Source organism: Podarcis erhardii, assembly GCF_964252035.2.
Source record: "Podarcis erhardii genome assembly, chromosome: 7".
In the NCBI taxonomy this organism is placed as follows: domain Eukaryota; kingdom Metazoa; phylum Chordata; class Lepidosauria; order Squamata; family Lacertidae; genus Podarcis; species Podarcis erhardii.
The window spans coordinates 34,879,324-34,903,137 of record NC_138511.1 but is presented as its reverse complement, the minus strand read 5'-3'; the positions used below and the strand labels follow the sequence as shown (position 1 = coordinate 34,903,137).

At 42.3% G+C, this 23,814-nt stretch overlaps 1 protein-coding gene across 4 annotated transcripts; it reads left to right on the top strand.

The window, feature by feature from the left end:
• Window positions 1-696: 696 nt before the first annotated feature.
• On the top strand, window positions 697-22,638 carry SIAH1 (siah E3 ubiquitin protein ligase 1). 4 transcript variants are annotated; one of them, XM_081870291.1, is made up of 2 exons: window positions 697-1,016; window positions 20,573-22,638. In XM_081870291.1, the coding sequence occupies exon 2, from the start codon at window positions 20,575-20,577 to the stop codon at window positions 21,421-21,423; it is 849 nt and encodes a 282-aa protein (XP_081726417.1). In that variant the 5' UTR covers window positions 697-1,016; window positions 20,573-20,574; the 3' UTR covers window positions 21,424-22,638. The 4 variants fall into 4 exon arrangements, with proteins under 4 accessions (XP_081726417.1, XP_081726415.1, XP_081726418.1 ...); XM_081870289.1 differs by lacking the exon at window positions 697-1,016 and adding an exon at window positions 11,558-13,701; XM_081870292.1 differs by lacking the exon at window positions 697-1,016 and adding an exon at window positions 11,578-13,369.
• The last annotated feature ends 1,176 nt before the right edge of the window (window positions 22,639-23,814 follow it).

The following is a 23,814-nucleotide window of genomic DNA, read 5'->3' as shown; positions in this document are numbered from 1 at the left end:
CAGTCAGTATGCGTTCTTTTAAACTGTTTCTAGATTTGCTGCTGTTGTCCCTAAAATTGTTTTTATATGCAGATGCGGTTTCTGTATACATAACTTCTACACACGTCATTACTGCACATTGCAAATCGCTTCTAGAGGCCTCATGGGAAGCAAATAATAATAATAATAATAAATAAATAATTTTGAAAGTTTATTAAAATTAGCTTGAAAGTTAATTTCGTAAACATTTCTGCCTTAAATGGTTATTTCCTGTTATTTAAATATCACAGGACATTATCATTATTATTATTATTAAAGGAGATCCCAAGTTAACAACCATATATTTCAAGATTAACTAGGTGAGAGGAATAAATCTTGTCTCACCTCAGTGAAGGATGAGGTACATCCAAAAGCTGAGGAGGCGGCGCCACAAATCCATCTAATTCCAGCCTCCCTCCACCTAACGCCGCTCATTCCCCGTCAGGCGGGCGAGGTCTCGTGCGCGTGCGCAAGGAGAGCGAGCCAGCTCTCTCTTTCTGAGCTGCAGCTGCTGCTGCTGCTGCTGCCCTTAGCCGGGGTGCGCGCGCACGCGCGAGGGAGAGGGCAGGGTAGGGTGTGTGTGCGAGCGCGCGTGCGCGCGCAACCGCTGGAGAAAGAGAGCCGAGCGCGCTCCCCTCCCGGCCTAGCGCTGGTGGTGGCGGTAGAGGGAACGAGCGAGCGAGCGAGCGCGGGGTCGCTCGGCCGGCCGCCTATTTAACTCCCCCCACCCCCACCCCGCTTTCTCCCAAGGCTGGTTCTTCCTCCGTTTTATTTTCGTGTGTGTGAGTGAGTGTCGTTTTGGCGGCCATCGTCGAGATAAGCCCGCCCGCCTCTTTTACTCCTTCTTTTAACCCCCTTTTTTAAAAAATCCCCTCCATTCCCCCCCCCCCCCGGTGCTCGCTTCGCCAGCTCATAGCGCCCTCCTCACACGGTCCTCTCGCGGCCCGTCCGGGGGTGGGAGCCAGGCCGCGGCTCGCCGCCCAGCCCAGCGCCCACAGGTGAGGAGGCAGAGTGAGAGGGAATGTGTGGTGTCGCCGCCGCCGCCTCATGCCGGGCCCGAGCAGGCCTCGCCGCGGCCTAACGGGAGTCTGAGGAGAAGTGGCGGCGGCGGCGGCGGCGGCGGGCCGGAGTGCGAGCGGGTGGGGGGAGTCCGGAGGAGGGGAGGCCCGCGGCTCGCCTCCTCGGAAGGAGGGTGGGTGGGCTGACTGGCTTGGTCGGATTCCCAGGCCCCGCCGCGCGCAGGCCCCGCTCCGCCTCCCTCGTCTTCCTCCCTTTGTAGTGGAAGAGAGAGGGGCTGGCTGGGCGGCCGGCGTCGCCTGCTTGGCCTCGGGTGTCCTTTTGTGCTGAGTTCGGAGGGGAGGCAGGCCTCGGCGGCACCAGAAACAACAGCCTGGCTTCGGCGGCGGCCTCCTCGCAGCCCTCAGCCTCGTCTTCCACAGTCACCGCTTCAGTGGCGGGGAGGAGGAAGTGCGAAGGGGGGGGGAGCGGCTTCCTCGGGAGCAAAGCCCCGCAGCTTTCAAGAAGCGGCGCTTACTCTTGAGGAAGTCTGACAGCCACGGTGTAGTCGTGTTGCTGCTTAGGGAGCAAGCCCCGCTGCCTTCAGATGTAGCGCTTGCTCCCGAGGAAGGCCGGCAGCCACAGTCTGTTGCTGCTGCTGCTGCTGCTGCTGCTGCTGTTAATGTTTCTAATAAGGACTAACAACTAAGTAGGACTGACGCCAAAAGGTCGTGCAAAGCCACGTGCAAAGTTTTCAGGTTCCCCAGAGCTCTTCCTCAGTCAAGATGTTAAAAGGAAACAAGTGGCAGTGGGTGAGAAAGGGGGAATGGTGATCCCAATGATGCTTGCTGCCCAAAACTTGTGTGCAATTTGTAACGGTCTTTCAGGTGGAATGCACGTGGTGGCTAGATAGATGTAATGATATTAGCCACACTTGCCACCGTACAAGATGGCAGCATGCACGGGGGGGGGGGGGGTACTTGGGACAAAAGAAGCAATGAAGATAGTTCCCCATTTTTGGGTGTTTGGAAATACACATTTCACTTACTGGGTTCTGTCTGTAGCCCTTATTAGAGCACACTGGTTCTTTGGTGTGTGGGGAGAAAACAAGAAGAAAGAGAAACAGGTTAATTGTGGATTGGAACGTTAAATGATGAGTGTGACACTGGAGGGTTAAGCTTCACTTTCTCTCTTACCTTTCTCTCTAGTTTTCAAAACTTATTGGGAGCTGATCACATCTCTCCACCCCCACTTCCCTGATCCCCAGATGTTTGACATCCCTTATATGGAAAATTCCTGACATCAAATAAAATTGGAAGGGATGCTGATCCCCTTCCCTTCTAACAAAAATGCAAGATCTGCTGTACAAGTGTTTACTTAAAACTGCCATTATATCCTGTATGCCTTACTCTCACTCTTACTGAAGTGTGATTAGGATGCAGCCCAATATCATAATCCACTGTGTTCAAAGTAACTCCCATGGTTTTCAGTAGGACTTAGTCCCAGCTAAGCATGCATAGGATTGTAGCCCCAGTTGTAATTGCTGCTCAACTTTATAATCTCCCTACCTCTCCTTACCAATTTATTACACCAGAGATCTTAAGAGGTAGGGACATTCCTCATCTTGTATCTACAACTCTGTTGATCTGTTTATGGCACACTTATTTTCCCTGTTTAAATTCCTAGTTTGTGATGTTTCTGCTTGTTTGTCTCCGCCCTTTTTTTGTTCTACAATGCATCACCATGCATTGTTATATGTACATAATGATATGTTATTACTTTACCTGTGTAGAGTGAAGGCATTACATAAAATATGGAAAGGGCTGTTTATGTTTAGTGTACATTTTTTACTGCAGAAGTGGTTCCTGTTCTTGTGTAGTGTGGGGAAGTTCAAGACTGGTTTTGAACTGCGGAAACTTGATAAATTAGGGGCAATGTGGCCTTAGAGAAACTGTGTGCAAGTGGTAAAGATAGGAGTATGGAAATATATAACACATCTTGCCACTTTCAATTTCATGTTTCTTTTTTTAAAAAAAATCTTTAATACATGTATCATGAAAATTGCCTGCGTAGGCTTCCTAGCTGTATACCAGGGGTTGGCAACCTAAGGCCCATGGACTGGTAGCGGCCCACGGGGCTCGTCTATCCGGCCCATGGTGCTGCCTGCTCTTACTGGCGCGGCGCGGGGACCGACTTCCGGGTTGATGGTGCCTGTGCGCACGGGCTCTCCTCCGACCCGGAAGAGCACGCGTGCGTGCACACACTCTCCAGCCCATCTGACAGACAGAGTGTGGACCGGCCCATCATTCGGTAAACTTGCTGACCCCTGATGTATACAGAGAAATATGGTATTTTCCAGAATAAAGAATAAAATCATTATTTGCTTTAATCATATATGACAGAAGTGGACAATTGTGTAATAACACTCTTTAAAATGCAAGGTTCTATGCTGTTTGTGGGTTTGTTTTTTACATGTTTGAGCCATGACCTAGTTCTTCATCTTCTCCCTATAGATGCTGTATGCTTACTTTTAAATCACTGCTTTTTCGAGTACGGAATAGTTGATTTGGTATTGTGACATCAACCTTGCATGATGACTTGGTTCATGAAGTTAAATAACAGTTGGAAAAGCAGAAAGCATTGGGCCACCTGTGTATAAGCAGACTTCTTGTGAAATAGCTAAATAATATTAAACATTCATGTAGTTTAATTCACCTGCTCAAAACACCTGGCACATTATTTGATAATCCTTAATATAACATTGCAGGATAGTATAGTCCCAATATTATTATCCCCATGCTGCATATGGGTCTGAAGCTATGAGATAGTGGTTTGCCTAGGGCCACTTTTTAATCCCATGGCAGAGGTCAGATTTGAACCTGGGTCTCTGACACTTAGTTACTGAACTAAACTAGTCCTCTATAATTAAAGCTTGGATTTGTGAGGGTCATTGTGATGAAAGAGTTGATGATTTCTTAAATTTAGTATAAAAGAAAGGTTCTAGAGAAAGATAGATAAGATTGGATGATCACTAAGCAAATATGGACTCTGCATACATTACAACAATTTTAATTGCTTCTTTTCATGTGTCTGAATTTTTCCCCATCTCTTAATTGGGTTTAAAGAAGACTGACATATTGTTCCTTTCCTGTGTTGAAATAATCATTATCTAAGAAAATAGGAATTTGTCATCATGTGTGAAACGGTGCTGTGAGTAAAAATATGAAATGTGCCAGAAACAAAAAAAAGTCTTCCAAATGCCATACTGCAGTTACCGGTGGTAGTATTGGCACGTTTGCTATAAAATATTTTCATTGATTACAAAATAGTTCAGAAGCCTAGGGCAAGATAACTGCAGTCCTGTACTCTGTTTTTCTTGTACTAAAATTATAGAGAAACTGAACTTTTGGTAGTCCAATAAATTAGTTGTTTGTACTAATCAAGAACTGAACTAGCCTAGCATAAGATGGTTAGGATAGTGTAACCTAAAAAAACTGTATTTAATGTGGGTCTTATTACAGGGTTAGTTACAAAACTTTCTTTAACTGACATCAAAGTGATGAACAACCTTCACTCAAATCAACACTTTCATGTAGTTCAGAGCAATATGCAGAGATGCTATGATTTTTGCTATATTAGGTGAGAGAAGTAAATATGTGGTACATGTTTCCCACATCCCCTAGTGATGATAAAAAAAACTCTGTGGCAGGACTTATCTGGGATCACTGGAGATTTCTGGTGTTTTCTGTAATAATTTGATTTATTGTTCAGAGACTGCAAACAGAATAGGTGAGTGCAGATGGCATAAATGTTTCCAACAAGCAGAATATGCACTATCCCATTAGTCCCCAGTGAGAAGCACCCCTGCACCCCAATATACTTTCAGCTCTTAACAAAGTGCTGTCAGATAGTTGTAAATATCTTATTTAAGTGTTTATACATTTATAAAACACTGATTTAGCAATATTTTTTTAATTGCAAAAGGGCACCTAGAAACTCCATTGTGGTGACCATAGCCTACGGTTAAGGCGCCATTTGACTTTTAGCTTACATATCTGAGTTTCTAACACTGCTGGAAGGGGAAGGGTCTGCTTTGCCACCACAGGAAAGACGCTGGTGAAGCAGCACCCAACAGGATTGAACCCTGCTCATCTGATAATAGGCAGATGTGGTTTGAGGCAAGTGGCCTTGCTGGTGAAATTGCATCCCTGACAAAGATTTGGCCCATGGGCCAGAGGTTCCCTACTTCTAAAGTAGCTCTTTTTCAATTCAAGGCTTATAGTTGCCTTTTAAAATACTTTAAAGTATATTTTATGCAAGTCCCTTTTAGTTTTTTTGATTCATTTTGCCTTACTAGCCCTGCTTTTTCTTGGGGAGATTATGGCATGAAGTTACATATTTTCTCCTAATTGTTTTTTCTGTTTGTTTGGTGTATGTCGCATTTGCTGCTCACATAGCTTAAAATGAGAAAAGCCTGAAAAATCCTAATGGAGCAATCAAACTATGTTAGATGGACAAGGGACCATGCAGGCAGTAGTGGGGATTAAAGATTTCCCAGTGCCTCTGCCAATTTTTTCATGAGCAGCATTTGGTTTCATGACATTACTTGCACAGGGGTAAAGAAAAAATGTTTCTGATTTTTAGGTACCTGAGGAACCAGGCACTCAGAATACTGAGATTTTAGTCCTGACTTAAGTTCATTTCTGATGTTAACCATCATACCTAAGGACAGATAGTTTCAATAATAGATTCATGTAATAGACGGTGATCACAGAAGTTCAAATACATAAGCCATATTGGGATAGTTGTGTGACTGAATTTGAGCACAATTTTCAGCGCTTGAAAATGTCGTTGAAAATATTTGCTATCCCATGTTAAAATGTATGCACAACTTTAAAAGCAAGTAATCTGGTGCTCTTGGGGGTCTAATATGAGAATGTGTATCGCCTGCTTTTATTCCACAGTGCTAAACAAACGTAACTGGGAGGAAGTTGCACACAGTAATGGAACTTGCTTGGAAACAAGTGCAGTTGGGATGAAAACTTATTGAAGTGAGCACTTATAAAATGGCATTCTAAGCACAAAAAAACCCAACAACCCCACCTCCAAATTATTTAAGAGCCCTGGGAATTGTTGCTTGTAGTCATTGTAGTGAAGTGGATAGAGTATCTGACCAGGAGCTGGAAGAGCAGGGTTCAAATCCCCACTCAGTCATGAGGTTCACTGACCTTAGGCCACTTATTGCCTCTCAGACTAATGTACCTCACAGGGTTGTTGTGGGGTTTGTATGAAGAGGGGGACAACAACATAATCACCTTGAGCTTCTTGGAGAAGAAAAGGTGGCCTTTAAATGCAGTTTAAGAAACCGCAAAGCTGCCTGAGGGTTATTTTCAGACCATTGTAGCACTGTTTTTCATGATTTCTTGCTGCTGTAAAAATGAAGTTACAGTTGTTGAATCTGTGAATCCTGTGCATTTAACTGAACATAATATGTCTAACACCAGAAACCACTTGAGCTCACGTGTCTCTTGAAATCTATCCATTTTTTAAAATTATTATTAGTAGCTAGTCATTTTAATGATCTGTACTGCTTTTAATACAAGGGACGTGGGTGGCGCTGTGGGTTAAACCACAGAGCCTAGGACTTGCCGATCAGAAGGTCACGGTTCGAATCCCCACGACAGGGTGAGCTCCCGTTGCTCGGTCCCTGCTCCTGCCAACCTAGCAGTTCGAAAGCACATCAAAGTGCAAGTAGATAAATAGGTACTGCTCCGTCGGGAAGGTAAACAGCATTTCCGTGCACTGCTCTGGTTCGCCAGAAGCGGCTTAGTCATGCTGTCCACATGACCCGGAAGCTGTACGCCGCCTCCCTCGGCCAATAAAGCAAGATGAGCGCCACAACCCCAGAGTTGGTCACAACTGGACCTAATGGTCAGGGGTCCCTTTACCTTTACCTTACTGCTTTTAATTGCTTTTATTTTACTATTCACAGTCCTGATACCTTATGAGAGGGTGGTATAGAAATAAATAAATAAATAAAATATGGTGTGGGGAGAATTCTAAGCTCTTGGAGAATGCTTTTCTGCTAGCTCTTATGGTTTTGGTTTTGATACATAGATGGCATAATTCAGAGTTTCTTGTTGACCTTAAGAGGTTGTGGTTCATGCTGGGCCCAAGCTGTTTAGGACTTCAGAAGTCCTAACTAGCTCTTTGAATTGGGTCCCTGTGCTCTCTATTATCTGTTAAGTCAGTTTGTTTATCATTCTAGCTGTGATGCAAGGCGAAGTAAATACTTCTTGCATCATGTAAGCCACTAGATTAGACTAATAGCATTAATGTAAACACTCTTGGCCCCAAGTACTGAGAATTTCATGTTGCATTTCAAGAACTTTTCACAGAAAATGTATTTATTTTAGGAAAGGAGCATTCCAGAAAATACATGCAATATTTAAATGAGTTCTCTTATTCATAAATCTAGTTTAATCTTCTTCTTTTTTGTTCACTTAGAATACCCATGCACTTGTATAACAATATGGGGCCCTTATTGCATCTTAAGTTTTGAAGTGAACTAGAATAGACTTTTAAGATTCATCTTGGGATTCCTGAAAAGGCATCATACCTTTAAATGAAGAACTGAAATAACTATTTTACATTTTTAATTAAGGTGCCTTTGAGAATTTAATAACCCAACCACAGTCTTCAGTGGAGAAGTTGGTGAGAGACCGCAGATTAACATGATTGGTGTCAAATCTGCATCATGCTTGATATTGTAAAGATATGTAATATCCAGTCATGGCTTTTTCGATAGGTGTCATCTGTATCGTATTCCATACTTTTTCAAAGGTGCAGTAGTTTTTCTAGGTGTGGGTGGGCTTAAGTGGGTAGGACAGATTGGTGAAAATTGGGTGCTACACTTTGAAGATGTGTTTCCCAGGTCTAGGGTTGCAATATTTTGAAGAGCGAAAAAGAGGACATATTTGCCGACTTCTGCTTTTAACTATGGATCACTAAAATGAAAAAGAAGATGTGTCCTGGAAAAAGAGGAATATGGCCACCATTAGATACTATCCAAGATGGATGCAAATACAGTGGTACCTCGGGTTAAGAACTTAATTCATTCCGGAGGTCTGTTCTTAACCTGAAACTGTTCTTAACCTGAGACACCGCTTTAGCTAATGGGGCCTCCCGCTGCCATCGCCCCGCCGCCACATGATTTCTGTTCTCATCCTGAAGCAAAGTTCTTAACCCGAGGTACTATTTCTGGGTTAGCAGAGTCTGTAACCTGAGGCGTCTGTAACCCGAGGTACCACTGTAAGGTGTGTGCCACTGATAGGCAAGGGAAGAGTCCCCACCCACCTCCCCAGTCCTGACTGTATATCGTATCTAGGCCCAAACTTCTGCCTGCATCTGTACAGCTACATGTACCTTTGGCTCAATAGGCTAGTGGTATAACCAATCAAACAGTGCTCTTGGGATCCAAATAGGCATTGCAGTGTACACTAGAAAAAGTCTGTCTTGTACTCTGAACATGATTTATAGCAAGCTTTCCAAAAAGGTTGGACACTTCTGTGCTATAAATTGCTAGCAGTCTGTTGGAGTTTGAAGGTTCTTTGCAATGGCTGTAGTCCTGCAAGCACTGCTATAGCCACCATGCAGGTGTAATTCTCACTAACAGCATCAAGCTTATTTTGTACTTTGTATATGCAGGGCTTGAAAATGTTGCCTTTGCCCAGGCCTATGCAGGCAGAGCATTGCTGCATCCAGAGAAAATGCAGCAACACTACTGTGACATAAGTCACAGAAGGAATAGCATGTCCTGCCCTGGCACTGTTGTGTCATTTCCCCTGGGGTGGGATAATGGTGTCTACATTGCTCTGTTTTCCCACCCTGTCTCGTCTCCTCCACCCAGAGCTTGTCCTCACATGCAGGGGATGTACCTAACTCACCAAGGGTTTGAAACCCATCTGCTAAGTATTGCCCTATGTATTTGAATATTATGATATAACTTTCCTTTTTGATCTAATGCATGTACTGAAAACTGGAACTTGATGCGAAGTTTCCTGACTGATAGGAGTTCAAGAAAACCCATAATTATCTCTCCTGAGGCTGAAAGGAAAATTAGTAGGATATATAGTCTTAAATAAGACATGCATTAAAATTTAAGAGTTGCAACAATCCATACCCATTGTAGTCAGATCTGTCTTGGTCTATTATTATACAGACTTCTGGATAGTAGGCGGATTAAAAAGAAATCATTACTATTTTGGCAAATATTTCTTACTTATTTTCTCCATTTCACTTACAGTGTGTTGATATATAAGTCAAATACATTTGGACTAGGTTTAAAATATTGGCTTAACTTCTATTTAAGAGTGGGGGGAAGCACTTAAGATTGTTTTTATCTAGTGGTATACATGGCACCCCTCCCCGATCAAGTAAAACAATAGAAATACTTAACTAATAGTCCAATCATGTTAGTTCTGCCCCCCAAATCCTGGCTGCACCCATGGTGTTATTTTCATTTTGTTAAATATTTTTTTCTTTTTTAAAGCCTGCACATGAATAATTGTGAGAGTGTGTGTGTGCCAGTGTGTATTAGTGAGTGGATACTTGCATTTCCTAGTTCCATCTTCTTGAACGTCCTCGGTTGTGTTTTGATACAGAGTTAAGGTAGTTAAATGTAGTTGTTTTTATTTTATTTATTTAACAAAATGTATCTACCACTTGAATATTATGAAACCTCTAAGTGCTTTAAAGTAACTATTGTTTTTTTCAATTATAAGAAGCCCAAGATGCCCTACATAAAGAATGCATTGCAGTAATCCAATCTTGAAGTCACCAGTGCCTGAACTACTATGGCCAAGCTCTCCCAGCCCAGGAATGATCATAGCTGTAATACCAGGTGTGGCTAGTTAAAGGCACTTCTAGCCTTTGAGGCAACCCAGACTTCCAGTGACAAAGCTGGATTAAGAAGCCCTCCAGACCCTCCATCAGGAGGTGTGCAATCCTGCCTAGAACAAGCAGTTGACAAATTTCTTGGACACAGGAACCATGTTTCCAATTTGTCAAGATTAAAGCCCAGTTTATTGTCCCTCATACTTGGTTCACTTTTTAAATACCTAAGAGGTGAAAAAATATACAAACAGTCACAATTTTAAATTATCCTAAAAGAACAAGATAATCAAAACTCCTAGTATAGAAACATTATGACTACAACTATTGAGCTCTTTGATGTAGAAGATTAAATTGAATTATTTATATAATTATACATTGTGTCTGCAATCCCAATGCCACTTATCTGGGAGTAAGCTGCATTAAATTCAGAAGGACTTACATTTATTATTATTATTACTAGTAGTAGTAGTAGTAGTAGTAAAATTTGTATTACTGCCCTTCATCCTTTGATCTCAAGGCAATTCACAACATAAAAATACGAGATAAAAAACACAAAATAAAGAACAAAAACAAACCTTGTCTTGTGTGGGGAAAGCCTGCAGGAGACTTTTGCTCACATTTGCTTGAACACAAACAGCCTGTAAGGCCTTGTGGTGGCAGCCTGCAAGGCCATGTCGCAGCGGGAGGCAGATGCAGCAGCGGCCTGCAAGGTCATGTTGTTGCGGAAGAAGTGGCGCCAGCCTGGCACTAGTGGCACAATAACCAGCAGCCTGTGAGGCCTTGCCCAGCAGCAGGAGGAGGAGGCCTGTGAGGTCATGTTGCTGTGGCAGCAGAAGCAGCAGCAAGAAGTGGCAGCCTGCAAGACCTTGTGGTAGCAACGGGAGGTGAAAGCGGTGGTCAGGCGGTGACAGAATCAACACTGCCATGGCAATTCAGTAGTAGCGGTGGCAGCTTATGAGGCCTTGCGTCAGGGGCGCAAAAGTGGCGGTTTGCAAAGCTTCTCAGTGGTGAGAAATGGCAGTGGCCTTAAAGGCCTCACCAAGGCAGGCCGCTTCTGCTGCCACCTCCCACCTCAGTGACATGGCCTCACAGACTGCTTCTGCCATCACATCCCATCACCATCATGAGGCCTTGCAGGCCAACCCCAACTTCTGCCACATCATGCTGCCACAACATGGCCTCGCAAGTCGCCTCCATTGCTGCTGCTGCCTCCCACTGCCATGAGGCCTCGCAAGTTCCTGATTATTGTACCACTGCTGCCAGGCTGCCACTGCTTCTACCACCACTTCCTGTTGCCACGACAAGGCCTTGCATGCCACCACAACTTCTGTCGCCACCTCCCACTGCCATGATATGGCCTCACAGGCTGCTGCCACTTCTGCCACTGGCTCCCTGAGGCCCTGCAGGCCACCTCTGCAACAAGTAGTAGCAGTTGCCAGGACATTACCCTGTTCGCCTTTGCATAGTTCCATTCTTATTTCAACATCACAATATATTGGTGTATCACAATTTTTAGCTAGTGATATATCACAGTTTTGAAAACCAGATATCCTCTAGCCCTACTCATTAGAAGAAAAGAAGAAAAGCATCTCTGCCCACTTTCTCTACACCGTGCATCGTTTTATACATCTCCAACATACACCCCACTTTTTTTCTGAAGCTCAGTATCTCAAAACATAACATTTCCTTGTACTGTAAATGAGTTGCTCCAGTCCCCTGATCATTTTCGTTGCCATTTTTCACACGCAGAAGTCCTTCATTATCTTGCCCAGCTTCTTGAAATAGGTGATCAGAACAGTAAATGGCAGCACAATTTGGGAGCTAGACAGACACAGTGAGCAGTATGGAGGTCTGAAGGAGGAAATGGCACTTAAAGCTTTATTGCCTTAAAAGGAGAGGGAGTGTGGCTATCCTGATCATTAGCTGGTTGCTGGGAGCCCTCAGCCCCCTTTTAAACTATGTAAAGAGCTCTCTAGCAATTTGTAACAAGGCCTGAAGTGGCTTGCTAGCCAGAAATGTGCTTCTAGCCCCTCAAATCCTCACCATGCTGCACTTGAGCTTGCAAGACAATTAACACATTCGTTAGCTGTTTGCCAATTTTCTTATGACTTAATTAGTTGATCATATACATTCCTTAAAGTGTTTAACTAGGCAGGAGTATAGGCCTAAAGATGAACCTGTTGAGCTTGGAGTGGTTTCTTCCATGTGTCATTGCTGTGCAGCATTGTGGTCAGTACTATCCCTGGCATTTTGTGCATAGTAATTGTCCTGTGTTGACTACATGGTCTGTGTCTCCAGGCTGCAGGCACTATCCTCCCTTTCCTTGGTACAGAATTTGGGTTAAGGCTAGACACTGGAATTTTGTCAGCAGAAGTTCCTCAGTTTAGTTTAGGCTCATTCCTCTATTGGTATCTGTTAAATCTCCGTGGAGTTTCCTGCTCATGCTATCCCAGTTTTTTAAAAATACTCAGGGTGTATATAAAGACCTTTTATGGGAAGGTCCATAGTTCAGTGGTAGAGCACATGCTTTGCATGCAAAATGCTTAGGGTTCAGTTCCTGGAATCTTAGTAGGGCTGGGAAAGATTCCTGCATCAAACCGGAGAGTTCTGCCAAGCAGTGTGTAGACAATATTGAGTTAGGTAGACTAATAGTATGATTTGGTAGACGTCAAGATTCCTTTGTTTCAAAACATCAGCTGTGCAAATTACCAACATTCTTAAGAGTTAAAGGGGCAGATCCAAATCAGATACGTAGTAAACTGTTTTACTAGATGGTTCAAGTCCATTGTTTTGACTCTGCCTACCAGCCTGTCAAGTTTGACTCATTCACTCGAATTTTGCTCCATATTAATCCTGCTGTGCAGGAAGGACATTAATTGAACTCTGTCAGCTGCTTTTGGAGACAGCTTAATCGCTGGAGAGGGAGGGGCTGGGGGTGGCTGGGCCGGCGCTCGTTTGCCTCCCGCCTCGAGAGCGTCTTCCGGGCGAGCAGTGACCAGGATCGTCCCTTCGTAGCGAAGGAAGGACCAAGCCTTCTTTTCCCGGCGCGACCTTTGCTGCGCTAAGCAGTCTCCCTTGGCGGATGCTTGCTTTAGCTGGCTGCAAACGGAGTCCGGCTGATCATGTGAGGCAGATCTGCCCGCCCAGCCTCCTTCCCTCTCTGGGCCCAAGCAGGATACCGCCTCCTCGATCTCACTGGCTTTAGGAGGAGCTGGCGGAGAGTGAGCTCAGGCTTTCTTCGGCGACCAATAGCTTTGCCACACGAGGCTTCGGACTGAACTCGGGAGTTGCTGCTTCTGCTTTTGGATGTGACCGTGCGCCTCCCTCTTGGGTTTGGGCACAGTTGTTTCCAGTTCAGATTCGCGGGGGCTCCGGAGATCGCGCAAGAAAAGGAGTTGGGTGGGGGTCGAAATTCGGGTCTCCATCTTAGGAGGCTTCCTAATCAAAGTGGATCTAATTGGTGAGACTTTCTGCAGCTTCTTCACACTAGCACGTCTTTCACTTTGGATTACTTCGGAAACTTTCATGAAAGGAACGCCCTTCCCTTGTTCAGGGAGCTGTCTGCCTCGCATGGATTTGTGCCCCCTTCTGGGTATTGTTTTCGCGCTGGCTGTCTCTAAGCCTTGGCGTTTCCAGGAGGGGCCTCTGTTGTGGATTGTTTTTGTTTCTATGGAGAAACGCAATGAGCTGTTCTACTCCTCATGACGGGGAAATCCGCCTTCAGTTTTTTATACGCATGGAAAGGAGTCCTTGATACATGCCTGCCAGGAAATAAAACCAGCAAAAGAAAAGGTAGCATTTCTTACACTGGCATTGTTAGGCGCTGGACCTCAGTGAGATTTGTGAAAGCCAGCAGTTGCTTGGGATATCGCAAATGGTCAATTTCCCTTGTTTGGCACTGTATCATAAACATCTTTAGTTTTTCACTTGATGAGTACACTAGCTTATCCTGTAATCTTAAAGAGCTATCAGAAATAGGTTTGTTGCCCATGTTTTATTTTTCTTTATATTCACTACACGTTTGGAATGTAGCTCCCCTTCCCCCTCAAAATCCAACTACTACTGGGGGAAACATACTGTAAGAATGCTCATCATATAATCCATGCAGGTGTTTGCCCTCTTTTCATTACCAAGGCATCTGTTAAGGAAATCAGATTTGGAGGCTGGATTTGAATGCATTTTCCTTCTTGAACCCCTACCAAGTTTTGATCCAACATTCAAATGCTTCTGTTTACTCAGCATGATCAAAATATTTTGGGGAAACAAGGTACGGAATTTGTTTGTTTGCCTGCACCTGAACTTTTTATAGAGTTTTTCCTTTCAGCTGGAGCAGACATTGTAGAAATACTTTGCACAGTGGAATTTGGGGGTGTACTAGTGAGAAGTTGGGCTCCTCGTGATAATCTGATTCTGACATGGATTTTTGTATTGCGGGTATCAAGACACAATATGAAACTTTAGTGCAATCAAAGAGCCACATAAAATTTATGGATGTTAGAGATTGTTGCAGAATTGGGCGGGATCTGGCAGGCTCCATGATGGTGGGACAGGATCCAGCACTTACCCACGTGTGTGTGTGTGTGTGTGTGTGTGTGTGTGGTGTGTGCAAAACATACTTAGTGACTCACAGGCTACCCTGGATTTCCTTTGTTGTGTAGAGATCCACTTTCTACCCCAAGCACCCCAGGCTGTTGCATATATCTCCACTTCATATTTATCTGTGTTATTCTTGAAGATGTGTGTAAAGGTTTATGTGGGTGAAAAAGACCTTGGTTGTAACTTCAGCTGTAATTAGTTGGTGTGAACACTGCTCACTTTAATTTTTATTCTATGGAATTAATGTAGCAGAACAATTAACATGGCTTTAAAAAATAGACATAATGAGAGTCAACTTGAATGTCTTTTTCCTCTTGCACTATTTGCCCTGTGTTAATAAAGGAGATGGTGACAAAGTAAAATAGGTTTTATTTACTTCTTTGAATCACAATATAGTGTCCAAGCCTGCAGCCAGAACTTTGTCAAGAGCGAGGGCTATCATTCCAAGCTGGTGCTGATGAAAATAGCTATCACTACTACTTTTTCTTTTCTTTTTTAAAACAGCAGCCTTGTGCATTGTAGTAGAGTAGCAGAGGTGAATAAAACTCTCAGATGGCTATCAAAAAGTACAGCAAACTCCAACATCTGGTTGTGTTCCCTTGGTGACTTCAGGATTAACTATTTCACTGCAGAAGCATCTGTACACACAGTTCTGTTGCAGTTTTGTTTATGTTGTTCTTTCCCTCCCTCCTCTACTCCATTTTCTTCTGGTTGCTCACTACTTCACCCTGCAAAAATGTTGTGTTTACTATGCAAGCCCTTGTAATGCAAAGGAGGCATATGTACTTAGAAAATACATGACTGTTGGTCAGTAGCTTCAACACTTTAATTCTGGTCTCACAGGGATGCTTACAACTAATTCAGATTTAACACCAAATTACCTGTAGTAAAGTGTGGACACTGTGATAGCTGTCAAACAGTGATAAGGTATTCTTGTGAGCACAGCTGTAGTTTAAAAAATGGGTCATTAAGGGGGGGTGTTTTTTTTTAAATCAAGCTTTTAGATCTTAACAAGTGACAACTCAGACATAGGTACAGTATACCCAGTAGAAATTGAGAAAGGTGCATCAAGGTCTAATACTTTATGACTGAACTGTTAGTTCTTTGGTTCTTAGAGAACAAAGGAGACAGGCTCTATTAATTGAATTGCAGTACATTTGGTGCTACTCAAAGAGATAATTTGAATCTTTCAGGCTTTTATTTTTTTTTTTGTGACAAAATTCATACGATTTGAGTTTTGTTTGGGGTTTACAGATGTCTTATGAAACATATAACAAGTCAAAACAAATTCTCATATTAACTCAAATTGGAGGTAAAGTTTGCACAGTACACTTGGTAAAACCAGCAGTTTCAGTTAGATCTTGCCTAGTAGTCAGAGCATTATGGTGTTGACTTCAGTGTTCACAGAACAAGGCTGCTTCTCTTCTAGCAAATCCTGCCAAAAAGGAGAGATGAGACATTCTGAGTAACTGTAAGCAAAAACTCGTAAACCTTTTGTACTAATATATTCAGTATAAACTATAGGTGTTTTTGGTGTTCTGTTGTGAGGGACCACCCAGATGCAACATTCTGAACTGGCATAGGGTAAATTTTGATTATTTTTTGAGGTTGTGGGTTTTAAAAAAATAAAAAATGAGTTGTCCGCGTTAATATTATAGGCTCCTGTCTTATTGATTGATTTTATATATCAAATAATTTCAAGCATATTCATTTCATATCATACCTTTTGTCCTAAATCCCAGGATAAGTTGCAACAATGAATACATAAAACAATCAACCATGAAAAAAAGAAAGTCAACTGTACATAAAATAGTATTATGATTATATATTTATATAATTATATATGATTATATATATTATGATTATACTTGTAACTTTTTGCAATGCAGCTTGCAGTACAAGAACAAACATTAAAACCAAACAGAAGAATAAGACTAAAACAAGAACCTAAAATGCTCATTCATAAAAATATATAAAAAGGACATATCCAACCTACCCCACTAAAAGGATGAGCACAAAAGTTGGCTAAAAACAACCACCACCTTCCAATTTAAGAGTCAAAAGCCTGGGCAAATAAAAACAATGTGATAGTTCCAGGCATAACCCCCTGGGGAGAGCATTTTACAAGTGGAGTCTCTACTGAAAAGGCCCATTCTTTGTATCTTCACTCTGCATCTCCCTTAGAGGGACACATAGTGAAAGGTGATGGAATGCAGGGTCCAGGTTAGTTCATGTGGAGAGAGGTGGTCATTGAGGTATTGGGGTACTGAACTGCCTAAGCCTTTATAGGTCAAAACCAGAGTTAAACTTGGCCACCAGTGCAGTTGTGCCAAAATTGATGTTATGCTCAAACTGTCCTGCAATTTGGCAGCTGAATTTTGCACTAGCTGTGGTTTCCAAATCATTTTAGAAGGAACTCAACCACACAACACATTGCACTAATCCAGCGGTCAGCAATTTTTTTCCACTGTCCCTCAGACCTTGTGGGGGGCTGGACTATATTTTGGGAAGCCCCTCCCCACTGACTCCCCTCCCTTCTCTACAGCACTGGATGAGCCCCAGTGGCTGCTTACCTATGCCTTGCAAGCGGCAGGGGCTGGCGGCAGGACGATGAGTGGCGCGAAAGGGCTGGCTTCGGAGAGGGGCTGCTTAAAATGGTGTTCAGCCAACTGCGGCTCAACAAAGCCCAGCCCCCTTCCTCCTCTAGGCAGGGCGGGGAGAAGCCAGGAGGAGGGAGGGAGGAGGCGCCTCCGTGGTGTGTGTGAGGGGAGGGAATGGCGCAGCCCGAACGATCAGAATCCCCACCCCGATCCACTTGGCAATTCCCAGACCGTCCATGGGCCAGATCCAGAAGACAGTTGGGCCGAATCCGGCCTCCGGGCCTTAATTTTGCTGACTCATGCACTAATCTAACCTAGAAGTTACCAAAGTGTATGCAAAACAAGTTAGCCTATCTGGCCAGAGAGGGGCGTAGATAGTTCGCACCACTGAGGCCACTTGTGCCTCAAGCTATGTTACTGGAGCCAGAAATACCCATGAGCTACATGCCTCCTTCACTGAGAGTATATCCCTACCCAGATCAGGCCAAGCCCCACCCATGCAATCTGGGAACAGTCTGTCAGCATTAGCATGTTCTGGGTCCTTGTTGGATATTGTAATTTTACTCGTATTAAAATGTTGTGAGAGTTGGCCCATAGTGAAACTAGTTGATTTCTCTGGTCTTCCAGGAATAAGTTCCATAGATAACTGAAGGTTCTGATTGGGCCTGTAAGATAGTTGGGACAGCCTGGTATTTGTCAGTGGATATATTTATTGCATTGCAGATTAATTTGGTAAAAAGTGAAGCAATGTGCTTATGTCTAAATGGTCATTCAGAGTTGAATGTGAATTGTTCAGTGGTGTATTCAAATGTGTGAGGTAGCTGAGCTTGCCTGTTCTGGTGCCCAGCTTCTAAGCATATGCGTAGTGGTAATTACCTTGCAAGGCTTACGAGATGGGAAGATGGGGATGCCGAAATGAACATTTGACTCTTCCCACATTGGATTATCTACATGTGTGGGCTGTCAGGTGATTTAAAGGTTTAAAATGGTTTGGTCATAAATTGTAATCTGTTGGTTACACCTGTGTACAAATAAATTATTCTGAAGGAAATGGTATTTTGTTTTTAGATGCGTACATGTGTCACAGGGGGCAGCATATGGAAAGAGACATTCCTTACTATCTGAGATAGAAGAAATGTCTGTTCCAATATGTTTTTGTCAGCAAAAATAATTAGCTCAGTGTGCCTATATGCATGTGTACACAGAAGCAAGGCCCACTGTGTTAATGGGCATTACTCCCTACAAAGTGTGATTAGATTCTTGAAAGAATCTGCCTATCAATTAATTGGTGGCATATTTTTATTCAAAATATTTTAATTGCTTGATCCATACCATTAATTTAAATACTTGCAGTTCTATGTTCACTAAAAATGCACCATAAGCTTCTCAGTTCCCAGTGAACCTTTTAGCAGGCTATTAAGGTTAGCTATAGTCTCTAAGGTATGTAATAGCATTGCAACCACACACAAAAAATGTAGCCAGATGGTTAGAGACTTTGTGAAAATATTTTGACTAATGTGAAAAACCAATTGTAAGCTATTACCATACTTGAAGTGTGAATAGTACAAAACGTTTCTATTTTAGTCTGCTTATTTATTTTTTTTAAAGATGTTGTTCTCCTATCTTTAAAACAACACTATATGCAAAGTATGTGTCGATACATACACCAGGAATTTTGTCATTCTTTTTCCTTGTAACGTTACCGCTTGTCTTTATGTGAGGTAGAGATTTCTGTGCTACAAATGGCTAAGCAAAATTGCTAATTGCTGCCCAGAGTATATTGAGTAAGAACTTTGAATGTATCAAGGATAAGGTTTCCTGAATAGCACAAAACTTAACTAGAGAAGCTGTTATGTTTTTAAGTAGACACTAATTAGTCTGATTTTTGAGATGGTGGAAAAAATCACCTCATCTCTGAGATCATTAGCAGTTGCCCACTGTTGCACGCCTCAGGGATTTTTCTTTGTGGGGTAAATATATGCAGTAAAACAAACCATCTTACTGGTCACTTACAGGTTTTGCTTGCAGTTGTTATGACAGAAGGATTGTGACTGCAGTCCTGTGTTTTTATACATTGTTCAGGGTGTGGCTACAATCACAGGTTTGATGTATCCTACATGTAGAGAAGCTCTCTTGGCATTTGAGTATCAGGAGCATTTTAACTCCGAGATACTAGTTACAGATAGGTAGCCGTGTTGGTCTGCCATAGTCAAAACAAAAAAATTCCTTCCAGTAGCACCTTAAAGACCAACTAAGTCAGTTCTTGGTATGAGCTTTCGTGTGCATGCACACTTCTTCAGATACACATCCGAGATACTACTTACTCAAAACAGACTGTGTTACTCCATACAAAACCAGCACCTGAATGTCTGTACTACTTATTAACGCCATATGACTAGTTGCTATATAAGACTTTTTAATACCCTGTTTAAACTTCATTGGTGCTTTGGCTGTAGTCCAGACACAGTTAAACACACTTAACTTCCACTGCTTCCACTGAGACCTAGACGCAGACATGAGCATGAACTTGATGGTGGGTTTTATGTTTTAAAACAGATCACATCAGGTTCTGTTTTCAGACATTGTGAAATGTGGTAATATTTAGCATTTATTGGGTCCCCTGGTGAAATTAATTTCAGGGGAGACAAAAGAAAACACTTTTCACACAACAAATTAATGTATGGCATTCCCAACCACAAGATGTGGTGTTGACCATGGCTTAGATGGCTGTTAAAAAATAGATTAAAACTCATTTACCTTAAACCACCTTATTAGATGCTCTAATTAAGCAGTATTCCTTTACAACTATCTCATCCATTTCTTTAGTTACAAATTATTAATAAATATTTGTGGTTAAAATGCATATTCCAATATATTATATATAGATTGCAATTCAAGTAACATGTGATGGTATTATTATTATTATTTATTGAATTTATATACTGCCCTATACCCGGAAGTCTTAGCAAAACCTCCCCAACATCCATCCTCTTAGATGGCTTTGAAAAAGGATTGGAAAATTTAATGGAGAATTGGTCTAGCTAAGTGGAGTTTTTATGATCAGAGGCAGTATCACTGTAAATACCAAGTTTCTGGGGAAGTTGGCATATAGGATGGGTTGCTGTCTTCATGCTGTGCTTGTTACCCTTCTGGAAGCTGTGAGAAATAAATGCTGGACTAGATGGACCTACAAGCCCTGTTGAATTAGACCAAGCTTTCCTAAACTTGGATCTCCAGCAGTTGTTGGACTACAACTTCCATCATCCCCAGCTAGCAGGACCAGTGGTCAGGGATGATGGTTCAGAAACCACTGGAGACCTAAGTTTGGGAAACCCTGGATTAGACCATTTTTACATTTAGTAAATGTGTCATATTCTCCCCCCCCCCAAAAAAAAAATAGGCTTGGTTGTTTTCTTTTGAAAGAAGGGGCTTTACAAATGTGCTCATTTTGTTTTGCTTTCTTACAGAAATGAGTCGTCAAACTGCTACAGCGCTTCCCACGGGTACCTCCAAGTGCACACCATCACAGAGGGTGCCTGCATTGACTGGCACCACCGCTTCCAACAATGACTTGGCTAGTCTCTTTGAGTGTCCTGTCTGTTTTGACTATGTACTGCCACCTATTCTGCAGTGCCAAAGTGGCCATCTTGTTTGTAGCAACTGTCGTCCCAAGCTCACATGCTGTCCGACTTGCCGAGGCCCACTGGGTTCAATTCGTAACTTGGCTATGGAAAAGGTTGCCAACTCTGTACTGTTTCCTTGTAAATATGCCTCCTCTGGCTGCGAAATCACTTTGCCCCACACTGAAAAAGCAGACCACGAAGAGCTTTGTGAATTCAGGCCTTATTCATGCCCATGTCCTGGTGCTTCTTGTAAGTGGCAAGGCTCTCTAGATGCTGTCATGCCTCATCTCATGCACCAGCATAAGTCAATAACGACGCTACAGGGAGAAGATATAGTTTTCCTTGCTACAGACATTAATCTTCCTGGTGCCGTTGACTGGGTTATGATGCAGTCTTGTTTTGGCTTTCACTTCATGCTTGTATTGGAGAAACAGGAGAAATATGATGGTCACCAGCAGTTCTTTGCAATTGTACAGCTGATAGGAACACGGAAACAAGCTGAAAATTTTGCTTATCGACTTGAGCTAAATGGTCATAGGCGACGATTGACTTGGGAAGCAACTCCTCGATCAATTCACGAAGGGATTGCAACTGCCATCATGAACAGTGACTGTCTAGTCTTTGACACCAGCATTGCACAGCTTTTTGCAGAGAACGGCAATTTAGGCATTAATGTGACGATTTCGATGTGTTGAAACCGCGATCTGACGTTTTCAGGCCAGTGTCTAAAAACAACCCACAGCATTCAGTTTCATAGAACAAAGGTAAACATCTTTGACTGCCAGATGTGAACAATTTGGTAGGGAGAGGTTAGCATATATGAAGGTAAATTAATAGGAAGGCTGTTAAAGTACAGGAAACAGTTGCATGTAATAACACTAATATATTTAAAATAAGTCAGCAGTAAACCACTGAAAATATATATATATGCGTGTATGTGTATATATATATATATTCTACCCAAAATGGGCATCTTTTTGTATTAAGAACTGATTGAATGAAATGTGTTGTAAAATAATTCTAAACTTGTTTGTAGATTGATTGTATGTTTGGAACAGATACTGTTTTGTGTTTAATTTGTATTCTTTTCCTTTGACTGACAAGCCATGCAAGGCGGTCCAGTCTCTGGCCGCTACTTCCCCCTATTCTTCCTCCCCTCCCACTGCGTAAGTCACTACATAGTATTGCTGCTGTTCTTGTGTAAATTTTCTGTGTATTTGCTAATTTTTATTAACTTCTAGTTTTTCATTAAATAAATGATTTTTTTCTTTTATGTAATTCAGGTTTTTCCTTTTTCCTTTTTTTTTTTTTTGACCCTTTGAGATTAATTACAGGTGTCCATTTCCTGATACTTATAATTACTTATGATAAAGTGTATACTTCTGTATGTTTGGTATCATTTTTAGGGGGGTGCAATCCTGCCACTGGTTATATAGTACAGATAAGTCCTGTGGACCTATATGGAACTTAAACCTGAGTAACTCTGCAAAGGATTGAAGTCCTTAGTCTCTTTCCAGTAGTTCATTCAATGATACTGTTGTTCATTCAGCTATTTTTGTGAACATAACAGTGTCTAAAAAGGGGCAACATTGAACTGATTCCTAAAACGGCTTCTTTTAAATTGTAGATGCCATTGTATTTTGAGTTCAAGCATAACTGCAGATTTGTTTGAGAATGTTCTAATTTAAAAAAAAGTGGAAGGTCAGGCACATTTTCAAATGACTTTAGAGACCTTTAGACATTTTGAAGTCATTCTTGTATTTATTGGTTGTGCAGTACAAGAAGGCATTGTCTATACAGTATTTGTAACTATAAATTACAGACCATTTGTTTAAATGAGGCAGTTGAAATAAGCTGTTTTTGGTCTTTTTTAAATTCTGTCATTAAAAGAATTCCTGGCAAACTGAAAACTCTTTTAAGTGAATTTTTTGCCTTAACGGAATAGAAGCTCACTTGAATGCACCATTGCTCAGAATTCCTTGTTCCTTTGTCCAAGGATATGCTGCCTGTTCTTGCACAAGAGGAACACTAATAGTGTTCCTAGCTCCTAGAGGAGTTCTCAGTGGTGGTGGTGGTGGTAGTAGCAGCCATTCTTTGACCTGACCTTTTTTCTGGAACATTAATGGTTGGGATTTCTGGGATTCAACGTGCAGGGCTTAGTGCTGCATCTACTTTTCAGAAATGTCAACCAATGTGATATTTCTTTTGTGTATACTTTTGTTTTGCCAATGGGATCTGTGCCAAGGCGCTCTGCATGTCTTAAAAGTTATCCTGAGGGAAGTGCTTGTGAGAGATAAGAATTCCTTTAATAGAAGGGTTAGGCAGGAATCAATGCAAGAATGGGAAATATTCTATCTATTCAACAGCTGGAATAGCACTGTGGTGGGAAGGGGGTCTAGAAGGCTGCTGGATGCAGATAAGTGAGGCACAAAAAGAACCTCATTTCACCAAGACCCACAAGGCATGCTTCAGCACAATGAATGCAGATACGGAACTGGGAGGAGAGAGGGTTTGAATACACTGTATGAGGGGTACTTCTCCATGTCTGCTGTGGCTGAATCAGTCTTGTAACTAAGCTCAGGAGAGTTACTAATCTGTCATAGGCTAGCAGAGGGCGGCTGTAGAGCTTTCTGTGCTAGGTGAGGTGGCAGTGGGATTTCCTTTTTCTGGCAGCCCAATGATTTCTATACTTTGTGTAGAGGAAGAATGAAGCACTCTCCTTGGTAATCAGCCCAGTCACTCTCCCACATGCAATTCCTTGGTTATCAAAGTACTTAAATACAAGGCTGATCCTGCCCATTTCCCCCCCAAAAGCTGCTATGTTATATGTAAATATTTAGTTGTAATCTAGAATTAAATAGATTGCAATTTGCTTTAACAGGATATTGACTGCTACTAATTAGTTTTGACTTCAAAGCAGGTGTGAAATGAGCAGCTGCATTAAGGTAAGTGCCATTCAGCCTGTTGCCTATTAAGCTTGCTTAAAAATACTATCTTCTACCTAAAATACTCAAACCAGGAAATCCAGGATACCACATCATCTCAGGTATTGGCACTATTACTGTGGGTGTTTCCGGTTATATGGA

Bases quoted from the DNA above. Each gene is read 5' to 3' on its own strand.
- SIAH1 (XM_081870289.1), top strand. From the start codon at position 13,611: ATGACGGGGAAATCCGCCTTCAGTTTTTTATACGCATGGAAAGGAGTC. The intron at 13,702-20,572 runs GTAGCATTTCTT...GCTTTCTTACAG, and splicing joins TAAAACCAGCAAAAGAAAAG to AAATGAGTCGTCAAACTGCT.